Raw genomic sequence first — 12,864 nt, 5'->3', positions numbered from 1 at the left:
GGGGCTGCTCTCAAAGGACCAGGTGTGCCTTATTGCAGTCAATGAGGAAGGTGGGAGAAATTAAGGGCACATTACACTTGCTCGCTAAAAAGCACCAGCTGGAAGTGAAGCATTATCTTTGCAAGGTTTAAGCCGCAGCCCCGACTCCCCATTTATCTTCAGCCCCGCAGAGGGGAGCAGGTTGTGCTCGTAGGCTCACGTAAAGCACATGAGACCACCCTGATTTCTCCAGCCCTTGCACAAGATGGAGCAAACCCTGACAAGGGCAGGTGAAAAGCTCATAAGGCTGTTTGATGGGGGTAAAAATCATACCCGGCGGGGATCAGCTGCGCTGGGCTTTGCTCCCTAACGAGACCCACCTGCCCCCGGTGCCGACCCTCAGGGTTAAAACCGGGCCCGGGCGGGGTTTTGGGGAGCCCGGGTGGGGTGGGTGGCTATACCCATGGATCGTGTGTCGCCGCTGGAGCAGTACCTGGAGCAGTGCGGAGGGCAGGTAAGAGAGGGGGGAAAAAAGGAAAAAAAAGTGTGTTGCGTTGGCCGGGAATCGAACCCGGGTCAACTGCTTGGAAGGCAGCTATGCTCACCACTATACCACCAACGCCGCGGCGATAAGATTTTCCCGCCTGCGCCTCAACTCTGGCATCAACCGCCTCCATCTTCGGTTCTGTGTGGAGGAGTAGCGAGTTGTGGTGATCCAGAGCTGCTGGGAGCACGGAGGAGCCCTGGAGGGGCTTTCTGCGGGGGGAGGTCGCTCTCATCCGTTGTAAGAGGAACGCTGCTGCCTTTAAAGTCTGGCTATAGCAGTGCTGTTTGCGAGGACCAGCCTGTGGACTGGGGGGGTGTTGGTACTGAGGGGCCAGGAGGCTTGGATCTCTTCAAGCTGGTTGGTAAATGCTTGCAAAAATTCTTTTTTTTTTTGCTATTTGGAATAGCCTTCCTGGTCTCAGGTAGTTGCAGAGACAACAGAGTGAGGGACCAGGAGAGGGCTGGACTCCACTGCTGAGCATCACCTTCACCCAGGGAACACAACTTCTTTACACGCATCCTGTAAACTAATTTTCAGCTTAGAAAATGGGTTTAGCACAGGCTGTTTAAATCCAGAGACCTCCTAGTGGCAGTCAGTCAGGCCCTCCGAATATGGCCCTATAAAGTATACAACGTGGTGAGGTGTAACCACGGCTTTACAAATGCTACTGAGCTTTTTCTACTTCAGACTTGCTGGGATACTTGATAACAGCAGATATGTGAGATATCACTGCAGAAAGAGGAAAAAAAAAAATCCAAGTCTGTTGCTTAGAGCAGCTGGATTTGATTTATGTATACCTGGGTTACAGGGATTCCTGCAGTGGAAGTGAAAAGGGCTGTTTCCCCTCAAGCTGCCCCAAACTTGGTGATCTCAGACAGGATCTATGTGTGAAATCTCCTTCCTGGAGCTGCTGGGAGATGTCCAAAGCTATGAAGTTGATGGGGGCCTTCAGTAAAGTTAATTAACCTAGAGTCTATAGCAATAACCCTTGGCAGCCAGCCCAATATAAACATGGTCTTGTGCCCCCTTTCACAGCCTCTGAGCATCTGCCTAACAAGAAGGCAATCTTCCCCAGCGCTTAACCCTATAAGGGCTTTTTCTCAGACCAGTTGTATGGAAACCCAATGAGAAAGGAAGATTTCCTTTCTGTTTCTACCTACCCTATGCAGTTTACTTTGTTACTTTTTTTTACTTGTTTTACAGCTATTTAATACTTCCAGCCTCATATACCACTCCATCGGCTTCTTTATTTAAGCTACACCACAGACTGTGGGGGGTTTTTTGACTGTTACATTTATTGTGTTCTCTGATGTGTGAGTAGTCCTACAGGCTCGTGGTGATGAGGCTTTTTTTGAACCATCTTCTCTGCATTGTGGTTCATACAAAACTTCCTTAATTAGCTCCTGTACAGCTAAACCTTGATCACCCACCCGGTGAAGGTCTTGCAGAGACTGTGCCTTCCTCCCCCTGTTGCTAACTTGAAAAATATCTATTTAAAATGGAGGTATTTTAGTTACTCCATAGTATATTGTTACTTGTAACTGTTAATACATTTGTATCTGACCTCTTAATTCTCAGATAGTGCTCTTGGATCCTGTTTTCCAAAGAGCCAAGGGGTTAAGGAGTGCCTAGTCTTAGTCAGCAGCACTCTGCCCCAGCTGATCTCATGGGGCTCTGCACTCAAAGTCAGTTTTAGAAACAGTTTTGAACCCAGGTGCTCATGATGCTTTCAGAGCTAGACCTGATCACACTGGTATTCAAGACAGTAAGGGTTCACTGGGTGGATTTCTCACTTAGTAAAAGATTTCCAGGTGTCTACAGGCAAATATACTGCAAAGTGGGAGCAGAGATCTCCCCGTGTGCATGGTTGCATTGCTAAGTGAGCTGATTAGCACAGAGCATAGAGCAGCACTAGCTCAGGGCTGAAAAATCAGTGATCTGGAAACCCCGCTCCCACTGGAGCTCAGGCAGTTGCTGCCAACTCGAGGGCCTCAGACTTGTGCACTGTTCCCTGTTCTGATTTGTGCTTGGACTTTTCAAGTCCTTTTGGCTCTCAAGCCCAAAAATGCTGAAATGAACACAAAGCCTCTTGTACGGATTGTCTTGTCCTAGCTGTCACCTGCTGTGGGTATTGGCAGAAACCACCTTCTTGGAAGCAGCTTTCCGCTAACTAGAAGCTTATGCCTTAATGGAGAAGGGAATAAATCCTTTTCTAAACTCTTGCCTCCTCAATATTATGATGCCTCTTAAATAGCTTTTAATAATAATAAATAGCTGATAAAGAAGGACGTTGTTATGCAAGAACTTGCTTGCAGATATGTTGCATGCTTGATCCAGGAAAGGATGCTGGCTTTGCTAACTATGTCTCAAATTAGTCTGGTGACCCCCAGCAGCTGAAAGAATAAACTGCTCGTGATTCTGTGAGCTGCTGCCCTCTGTTGCATAAATCCAACGTAGCACCGACACTGTCCCCTGGTAGCAGGGAGAGGAAATAGTAACATACTGATTGAATGGGAGTTAAAGCTAGCCAGAAAATGCCAGCTGTCATCCTTGGAAAAACTCGTGAGCAATTATGTTGGTTATATGCATAACTGAGGCACGGCAGCGGCTGTGAAGGGCAAAGTGCCAACATTGTACCTCCAGTCACTGCTGAAGGTATATAGTATTTCTCAATATGTGGTATTACAGTATTCTAGACTGCCTCTGAAGTGTGGTGGGAAAATGCATATCTCTACTATAGGAGTTATCTGGATTTTTATATGCTGATAGACAAGCAAACAACATGCTTTCAAATCTGAAGACTATTCTTTACCACAATGTGTGTGTGGGAAAATGATTTCAACTTCTTCATTGAATAGAAGATTAATCTTAATTTAGTCTCCCTGTTAAAGTAAATGTTTTAATACATGATCCTTAATGACACTTTTTTCTTAATTCAAGGATGACCTCTCAAGTAGTCCTCAGCTGTTTACTCCCATGAGCCCTTATGGTGTAGACCTTCCAATTCAAACAACTGAAGATGTGTTGTTTGGTTCTCAATTTAATCAGCCCAAAGAGCTTCCTACAGACTTCTCTGTGGATCTCAGCTTTCTTCCAGATATTACCCAAGATAACAAGGAACAAAATCTATCTGAATATGGTCATGAAACACAAAAGGAGCTTGATGGGTCAATATCAAGAGATGAGGACAGCAGCATCTTCATGGATGAAAGCAGCTTGTCCTATCTAGATGCAACTCAACCATCTCCTGAAGCATCTGGCATGTGTCCTCCAATGACACCAATGACTCCTATGACACCAGTAACACCTGCATCAGAAAGCTCTGGCATAGTTCCTCAGTTGCAGTAAGTTTATATATGTATTATATATGTATCACACAGCCATAGATTTGCTTAAACTGCAAGGTACTGCTCTGACTTCTCAGAGAATGCAGCAAGTGTGGTTTGGTCTTAAATAAGCCCACCCAAAAAACTAGGGAGGCAGTTATTCCTCTCTGAGGAGATATGGAGCAAATGAACTGATGATATTGGAAGGCAACTGGATACTGTGCTGATCAGTGCAATGCAAAAATGGAAATGGCACAGAGCAATACACAGCTTAGCAAAACAGTGGAGAGTGACTTGATAAATCTGCTGGGTGAGCAAGTATCTGAAATGCCTCTGGCTTGTTAAGGGGGAAAACTCTCTTCTGGGAGACAGGAGATGAAGTCTCTCAGAGAGAAGTGCTTGGTAGAAATTATTTATATATAGTATGTACTGCTAGTTACTTCAGTCTGCAGGATGAAAAGACAAAAATACTTGAAAAGGAGGATTTCTTCCAGCAAGGAGAATGTTAAGGATGACAGCAGACTCCAGGGGTTTAAAGATGTGAGTCTGCTTTTCTGAGAAGGTTTCTGAGCAAGGGAAAGGGGCATGAAAAGAAGTGTGAGAAATTCTGGCCTCATTAAAAGATCCTGTCCTGTCTAGGCTAGAGCAACTATGGAGTAGTTTATACCTGTAGAGAATAACATACCCTTACCTACCTTAAGAGTGCTGTAGTAACTCTGTAAACACTCAGTAATGGTTCCATTCAAAGCTGTAAAAGACTTCAGTAATGTAGTTATTGGAAGTCACACAAACTCAGTATTCAGGGACTAATAATTTTGTACCTTGTTATATCTCAAACTGTAATTTTGGTATTGAATTACTTAAGTTTTGCCAAAAGTAGCTTAATGCTAGAGTGGGAAAGAGGTAGGCAGGAAATTAGTTGATGGCAATTATTAATTGGAGTGTGACCTCACATTAAGCTGATAATGTTGGGGGTTGGCTCTGCAGTGGTTTGCTCTTGCAGTAAGAAAATTCCTTTCTCATTCCTCAGGAATATAGTGTCGACTGTAAACTTGGCTTGTAAACTAGATCTGAAGAACATAGCTCTGCGTGCCAGAAATGCAGAGTATAACCCAAAGGTAAATCTTAAGGACTCAAAGCTTTACCCTCACTTCCCTTTCTCAGTGCTGATGGATTCTAATAAACACCATGAGCTTTGTACTTTTTCTAATAGTGCTGTCTTGACCCACAGGGGAAAGTCATAAAAATCTGCAATTTGGGCCTGTTAAATTAAAAGAAATACAGGGGACCACAAGGAGATTTTCTTTCTTATTTTTTTTTTTTAATAAAGCCAGAGCAATGAGATGTTACTAAGCTATTCAAGAAAGGAGATGAACTCTCCCACCTGTGGCCAGCTACCTCCAGCTGAAATAGCTCAAGCAGCCCTCGCTAGGGGGGAGGAAAGATCTGCCCTGAAACTTGTGGCTGAAGGAAAGATAATTACTGGAGTCAAACTGGTATTACCCGATACTACTAGCAAGTGGCCGAGACTAGAATATCACTGGGAATAATGGGCTTTCTGTAAGTGACTCCAAACTGCTCAACAAAAAATGTAAGGGACAAGGCAGTGGTCCTGTGACTGTAGTCTTATGCCCCCTGGTCCTAGGGGAGTGGAAAATAACTTCAGGCTGGTAAATAAATGCTTTTACAAAGCAAATGCATGCTGTGTTGAGCTTTGAAAGTGACAGTTCTTGAAAGAATGAACAGAAATACAGACCAGCTAAATCCCTCAGCTGGACTGTGAGGTCTTCTGTATTTGTAGAGGTTTGCTGCTGTCATCATGAGAATCAGGGAACCACGAACAACAGCCCTCATCTTCAGTTCAGGAAAAATTGTCTGCACAGGAGCAAAAAGGTATTTTTGTTTTCTTCCCTCTGAAGGTCTGGGTCTTGCAGCTACGCCTATATTCTGATGAAAAATGTCAGAAAATCTTGTTTAAATTATCTAGTAAAGGGCTGTCATAATTGCAAGAAAAAAATGAAGCACTGATGCTGAAAAATGCCTAGCTTTCTTCATGATGCCAGTTTAGTAATTACTGAATTGCTTGCTTCTGTCTCTGAATATAGATTGAGCTGAGCAGACACTAGCAGAAAAGCTGCTAAAGTGCCCAGGAATTGTTAAGGGGTTATTTGCATTTCTCACCGACTTTAAAGTGAGTTAGGACATAACTTGTGTCTGTCAAGTCTCTCTTCAGTGTCTGTGTTCACCAGTCAACACATCTGCCTCTAAAGAAAATGGGAATTGGAGAAAGGCAAAGCTTATTTCTGTACTCCGAAGCTCTTTTCCTCAAGTTCAGCAGCTGCCTTGGTTTTTATGTGCCTAAACTGTCAATGAGATAATGCATTAACTTACAGCTTAGGATACCTTCTCCAACCCCTACCACCACCCCAACTAGCTAGATGATTGTACCGGTGTCTGCAGTCTACCTCTTGGATCATTTCTGAGAAGCTGTTGTGAGGAACTGAGAAACCCCTGAAGAGGGGAACTCCTGGGTGATGCAGTATGCTCCAATGTGTTCAAATAAACCACAGGAAAGTGAATGACAAAGTGCTTTATTCCCTTTAGCTCACTGATGTGGTTCTGGGGATAGAGGCTTGCTATTTTGAGCAGCAGCATATCTTTTTTTCTGGAGCACAGATTAGCATGGTGGTGGCTCTAAACTGACTTCCATCTTGAGAGCAGAAGAAAGCACTAATCGAAGCTGCTTTTCCTTTCTGCTCTTCCTTCAGTGAAGAGCAATCGCGGCTTGCAGCCAGGAAGTATGCACGTGTGGTGCAGAAACTTGGGTTCCCTGCCAAGTTCCTGGACTTCAAGATACAGAATATGGTTGGGAGCTGTGACGTGAGGTTCCCCATCCGGCTGGAAGGCTTGGTTCTCACTCACCCGCAGTTCAGCAGGTATGTGGAAGTCAGGGTTACAACCCCATGCAACTTGGAGCAGTGTCTTTGTAAGCTGTGAAGAGACTCAAATCCTGAGGCTGTACAAGTCTAGCAGAAGAGCATAATAATTAACTGGATACTGAATATCAAGCATGTCTTTTTCTCACCAAAAGACATGCTTGCTGGTTCAGCCAGCATGAAGTGGCTGTAGATGCCACGTGTTACAATAAAGATAGTAAGGTTTATTTTCTGCAATAACTCCTTCGGAGTGGGGCACAGGCCAAAATGACCCTGCGCTTGACTGCCAGGATGACATACAGCAGCTAGCAGTAAAGCTTCCAGTGCTTGAAACCATGACTGACACAATCCAACAGTGAAGGGCTCTTCTAAAACTGCCCTCCTGTGTGGTGTTTGCTGCTTTCTCCTTGCAGGGACACCATAAACACCAGCTTTAGAAACCTTGCAACTGTGAGCCTACTACACAAGTGTTCAAGTCACAAGTCACTTCTGGGGTAAATTAGATGCACATTAGACCTGGTTAAGATGAAGAGCCGAAGAACTGCAAGAAGCTCCTGGGTTCTTTGTTCAGTTGGTTAATGAAGATACTCTCTTTTGTAAAAGCTTTCTTTGACAGTGAATATTGACGCAATCTTTGGTGCTGCTGCATATCAGCAATGCGCACCGGAGACTGTCATTAATCTGAGCGGTGTTGGTGATCAGAATTTTACTAGTCTCCTGTTATTGCCAAGTGCAATACCAAACCTTAGTGGGTATTTTTCTTCACTACAGACCATGTCAATAGGAAAATAGCCAGTCTTGATTAAACACTTCAGGTTTAATTGGAGCAGCTCTTAAGCTACTTGAACCTGATCTATGCCCTTGCTCCATTGTGAACCTTTCATAGTAAGCAGGCCTCTTAAATCCTGTCCAGCCAAATGCCTATCTGCAAGGATAAGGTTTCTAACCTTCAGGTGTGAAGCCAGACTGCAGCTGCAAAATACACAACTGAAAATACAGTGTTTCTGGGATATTGCTTTGGTTCTTTCTGTCTAGATGTCTATTAGCCATCAATTTAAAGTAAACCTGTAGTCAAGTGATGAGCATGCTGTGCCCTCAAGACGGGCTTGTTCAGAACTAGTTATTGCCATCACTGAGGAAGAAGGGATGATTTCAGCACTGACAAAATCAAAATTCAGTTATCTTTTATTAGCACTGCATTCAATATTTTGCATTTAATTTGGGGACTAAATATATATTAAAGATTCACTTGGCTGTCATCTTGTCTTTGTTGCACAAGATGCTTCCTGATAAGAGCTCTTTGCAGACTAAGTATTTGAGTATGGTTTGAAAATTACAATAATGGTTTCAGTGCTATGGAAAATTGCATTCAGAAGTGGCTCAGAGGTCTTTAAAAGTAAGCATGAAGAACTCCTACCAGCTCCAGCTAGGATTACCAGGTTTCTCTTGAAGATGTCTAAAACCTGACCTGCCTTTCTCTGGGTAGCTAGCTAAAGTCTGTGGGTTTAATTACGCTATTGTTAATATAACTAAAGTGCACTTTATGCATACAACACTGAAACAGTATTTGCATTTTACTGATCTTACCTGCTTGCTTTGAAACAGCTATGAACCTGAACTATTTCCTGGCCTTATTTATAGGATGGTCAAACCGAGGATAGTGCTGCTTATCTTTGTGTCTGGAAAAGTTGTACTGACTGGTAAGTGGTCTCCCTCTGTATATCTGTAATCAACTGCTACCATATCTTCTGAGAAAGCGTTTAAATTGAACATTAGCTAAACTACTATCTAGCCACAGTAAAGCCACTCAGCGATCTTTTTAATGCCTGCTACTGCTTATCTGTGTTTTCCAGAGATAACAATATCAGTATTGTTGCACTGGAATCTCATATTGCTTCATATAGCGTCTCAGATTTTCCATGTTGTTAAACTTGAGTACCTTTATTTTATATAAAGAATAATGCCCCATGTCAATGTACAGAATCCTAACAGGATGCTGATGTGCTAGAAACTACACAGTCACTTAAATACAAATATCACAATAAGTAATTTAAATTTGCTTGGTCAGGAAGCAAACTCCTTAAAACACTTCACTGACAACATCAGGGATTATTACAGGAAAGGGTGGAGATGGAAGAACTTGTTCCAGACTGTTTGGCAAAACACTCATGAGGCAAAAGCCTTGCTGAGTAAGCGTGCTCAGCAGGTATCTGTACCACAGATCCCATGTCAAAAAAGTTGAATTACTGAGTGTATGTTCCTAACAGATTCCTTTGTAAAGCTTGTGAAAATACTTTTATTCAGATGTACTGAAAGGTAAATGGCACTTGTTCCCAGAGGAGTTGAATGCTGTATGTATATTTGCAACACAGCTTTGAGGTATGTGAAAGACAAGAGAAGTGCCTGCCTTAGCCAGAGATTCTCGTAATCATGAATGAGCTCTGCCTAAGTGAAGAACAAGGCATTCGGTACAAAGCTTAAATGCTTCCCCCTCCAGTGTCCCCCCCCACCTTCTTGGGTCCAGTAAAATCACAGTGACCAGTTCCATTCCACTGATACTTGTGGGTTTGGGCACACTAATTGCAACACCCTTGAGTGTGCAGCCTGCCCAGAAGGACTAAGGTAAGTCCTCATCTGTGAACACTGGGCCCAACTGTAATGACAAAACTGCATTTGCTGAGCTGTGAGGTTTTTTTCCCTAATCAAGAAAGTAACTTTACTTTTGAAAGTAAAAGTTGTAATAATGCAGATGAGTTAGTCATGTCCAAGTGTGTTCTGAGGGAAAGGTTTACACATTCATCCTGAGTGGCACTTAATGCAACTGCTAGTTCATTTAAACACAGTTTTCTTGTAGCTAGTGTATGTTGTACTAGCATAATAGTGTCACTGGTGAGGAATGTTCCTGCTTACTGCAATACAGTTAGTGTACAAGGCTTGTTATTAAAGATTTGTTTGCAGTAACATGGAAAAGGCTAGCTTTGAAATCACAGGTGCTGTAAGAAAGCCTAAAAATAAAAAAAGCTTCTCAGAACTGGAGGAGGGGAGTTCTCAAACTGTGGCTCAAGTTCCAGTATTGGAATAAATGCCCTTCATTTCTTGTTTCTATCTTCCCTTTACCTTATCAACAGGCAGAGCTGTTACTGTTAAGCAGATAACACCATGGCTTTTTTCAGTTGCCTTTTTTTTTCCAAAACCAATGTTTTGCACCTGTCAAGTGTGGCCAACTGTTTTGGTTCCACAGATTAAACAAAACTAGTCTAGTCTTAAAGCAAGATAAAAATTGTTCTTTGAGGTTCCTCCAGAGGGACCTTGACAGGCTTGAGAGGTGGGACCATGTGAACCTTGTGAAGTTCAACAAGCCCAAGTGCAAGGTCCTGCACATGGGTTGGGGCAATCCCAAGCACAAATACAGGCTGGGCAATGAGTGGATTGAGAGGAGCCCTGAGGAGAGGGACTTGGGGGTGTTAGTGGATGAAAAAACTGAATATGAGTGAGCAACGTATGCTCGCAGCCCAGAAAGCCAACTGTATCCTGGGCTGCATCAAAAGAAGCGTGACCAGCAGGTCGAGGGAGGGGATTCTGCCCCTCTGCTCTGGTGACACCCCCCTGCAGTACTGCGTTCAGCTCTGGGATTCCCAACATAAGAAGGACATGGACCTGTTGGAGCAGGTCCAGAGGAGGGCCACAAAGATAATGAGAGGGCTGGAGCACCTCTCCTATGAGGACAGGCTGAGAGAGTTGAGGTGGTTCAGTCTGGAGAAGAGAAGGCTCAGGGGAGACCTTATTGCAGCCTTTCAGTACTTAAAGGGGGCTTATAAGAAAGATGGGGAGGAACTCTTTATCAGGGACTGTAGTGATAGGATGAGGGGTAATGGCTTTAAACTGAAAGAGGGCAGATTTAGATTAGATGTAAGGAAGAAGTTCTTCACTGTGAGGGTGGTGAGACACTGGAACAGGTTGCCCAGAGGAGCTGTGGATGCCCCATCCCTGGGAGTGTTCAAGGCTGGGTTGGATGGGGCTTTGAGCAACCTGGTCTAGTGGAAGGTGTCCCTGCCCATGGCAGAGGGGTTGGAACTGGATGGTCTTTAAGGCTCCTTCTGCCACCTAGAATCATAGAATGGTTTGGGTTGGAAGTAGGATAAAAATTCTGCCTTTAACTAATAGTAAGTTGCTTTTAAACTCCTGTGTTTCTTCATGGTTTGTAATCTTAGGTTTGAGTTGCATTCAGTTATTCCCAACACTCTGTTAGTTCTTAACTTGTTTTTTCCTTAATGTCTTTTTCTAGGAGCAAAAGAGCGTTCTGAAATCTATGAGGCATTTGAGAACATCTACCCCATTCTAAAAGCTTTCAAGAAAGCATCATAACATGGCCCATGAAGCAACTAAGAATAATAAATGAGTTTGTATTGCTATCCATGGATCAGAAGCAAGGACATTCCTGGACCCAACTGAACAGTTGTGGCTTATTAAGCAAACGATGCCATTCTGAATGCTGTAAATGCTGATGCCTTTCTATAGTTTGTGAAATGTTTTTTTGCTTTCAGATTAGCTGTCTGTAACCCACTTGAGTTCTGACAACTTCTGTCAAGCTGAAAAATTTGCCAAATGGATGTACTTTTAATAGAATGCATATTAAGGTGTCAGTTAAGTATTTTGTAAGAGAAACCATGTGTCTTTTTTTCCCCTGTTAAACAGGTGAATCAACTCTGTACTTCAAACTAGCTTTATCAAAATCCTCAGCTTTAAGTGTACTGAAACCTAGCTCCTGTGATGTTGTATTGTCATGTTTAAACTCAAAATATATTTTTGTCTACAGTATAGCTTACAAAATCCAGCATGACTTGATTTCAGTGTTTTGAAGACAGTGATTGCAGAGGACATCTGTTGAGTCCCTCTGATTCTACCAGTTGGACAAACACTTGTGTGTAATGGTGTTGGTACTCCTTTTACAGAGAAGATATTCAAGGCCCCTGGCAGTGCTGGAATATATGTAGGAAGTCTGTGGGTAGAGGGGTAACTAAGCAAATTATCTAATTTGTTATGACACAAATTAGATTTTAATAAAATGGTACCCACTTGTATTACTGAAGTCCCCTCAGATGATGGGAGTTTGTTGCTTGGCCCAGACAAAAACATGTCGGTTAGGAACTGCCTTTAAAATGGACTTGAGGAAAATACAGTGGGGTTCTTGTACTTTATGTCTCATCTCCAAGTGAACTCAAGGTGTCATTTGCAAAAGGTGTCCTGCTCAGACTGGTGATGTGACTAGGAACAGTGCAAAGACTGTCCCTTGACTGTTCTGGTACCTCCTATGATTCTCTGGAAGCAAGTTTGTTGGTTTTTTTTCCAGAACAGGGCTTTGGTGCTGCTGGGGTTTGTCATGTCCTCCCCTTGTTTCCTGCTGAAGATGGGACAGATCTGTCAGGAAACTCCCTGAGCCACTAGAGGTTGCTGTTAGATGACTTAAGTGCAACCCAGGCCAAAAGCTACCTCTGTCATTGATGGAAATACACCATACGCGCAATGGCTTAATACAGAATAGGGTGTCATAGTCTTGCAGGGTTTAGCTTTGCTGTCACAAGTTTTATTTCTGATTCGGTGAGGACGTGATTTCAACTTCTGTGTCTGCAATATGTCTCACAAGTGCTTTTATAACTGTCTCTCTGCTCCTCTGGAAAAAGTTTGAAAAACTTCATGCACTTCCTTATGATAAACTTGTCTTAACTATGTTATCGGATTCTTTGTCACAGTCAAACTGTGGATTTCCACACTCAAATCTATTCTAAACAGAGGCTTACTTTTCTGTTTGTTTTCTAACACTGCAGACTTTCCACAGCTATGGGCTGGACTTTTATTTGCACTGTAGCTGTAATAGCTGATAAGCCTGAGTTACAATAATCTTTTGCAAATGAAAAACAACCTGCTTTTATTGGGATGCTGGAAAAAGATTATTTAAGATGAGCCCTCTTTTAAGAAATTGCATTTTACTGAAGAGCTTGCTACATAATTTCATCAGTGAAGTTAATGCTCTTTAAAACTATGGATAAAGTCTTAAAGATAAGAAATGGGCTCTGCC

General features: G+C 42.9%; 1 protein-coding gene and 1 non-coding gene across 2 annotated transcripts; one reads left to right on the top strand and one right to left on the bottom strand.

Moving 5' to 3' along the window:
• The first annotated feature begins 442 nt into the window (after positions 1–442).
• Positions 443–11,153, top strand: TBPL2 (TATA-box binding protein like 2). The gene is made up of 7 exons (XM_075031025.1): positions 443–493; positions 3,467–3,870; positions 4,883–4,970; positions 5,654–5,745; positions 6,621–6,788; positions 8,394–8,488; positions 11,074–11,153. The coding sequence occupies exons 1-7, from the start codon at positions 443–445 to the stop codon at positions 11,151–11,153; spliced, it is 978 nt and encodes a 325-aa protein (XP_074887126.1).
• Positions 530–601, bottom strand: TRNAG-UCC (transfer RNA glycine (anticodon UCC)). The gene has a single exon. It is a non-coding gene; the product is annotated as a tRNA-Gly (tRNA).
• Positions 11,154–12,864: the final 1,711 nt, after the last annotated feature.

The sequence above is a fragment of the Buteo buteo genome, chromosome 6 (assembly GCF_964188355.1).
Source record: "Buteo buteo chromosome 6, bButBut1.hap1.1, whole genome shotgun sequence".
Taxonomy (NCBI): domain Eukaryota; kingdom Metazoa; phylum Chordata; class Aves; order Accipitriformes; family Accipitridae; genus Buteo; species Buteo buteo.
The sequence above is the reverse complement of the archived record's forward strand: the minus strand, read 5'-3'. Positions and strand labels throughout refer to the sequence as shown.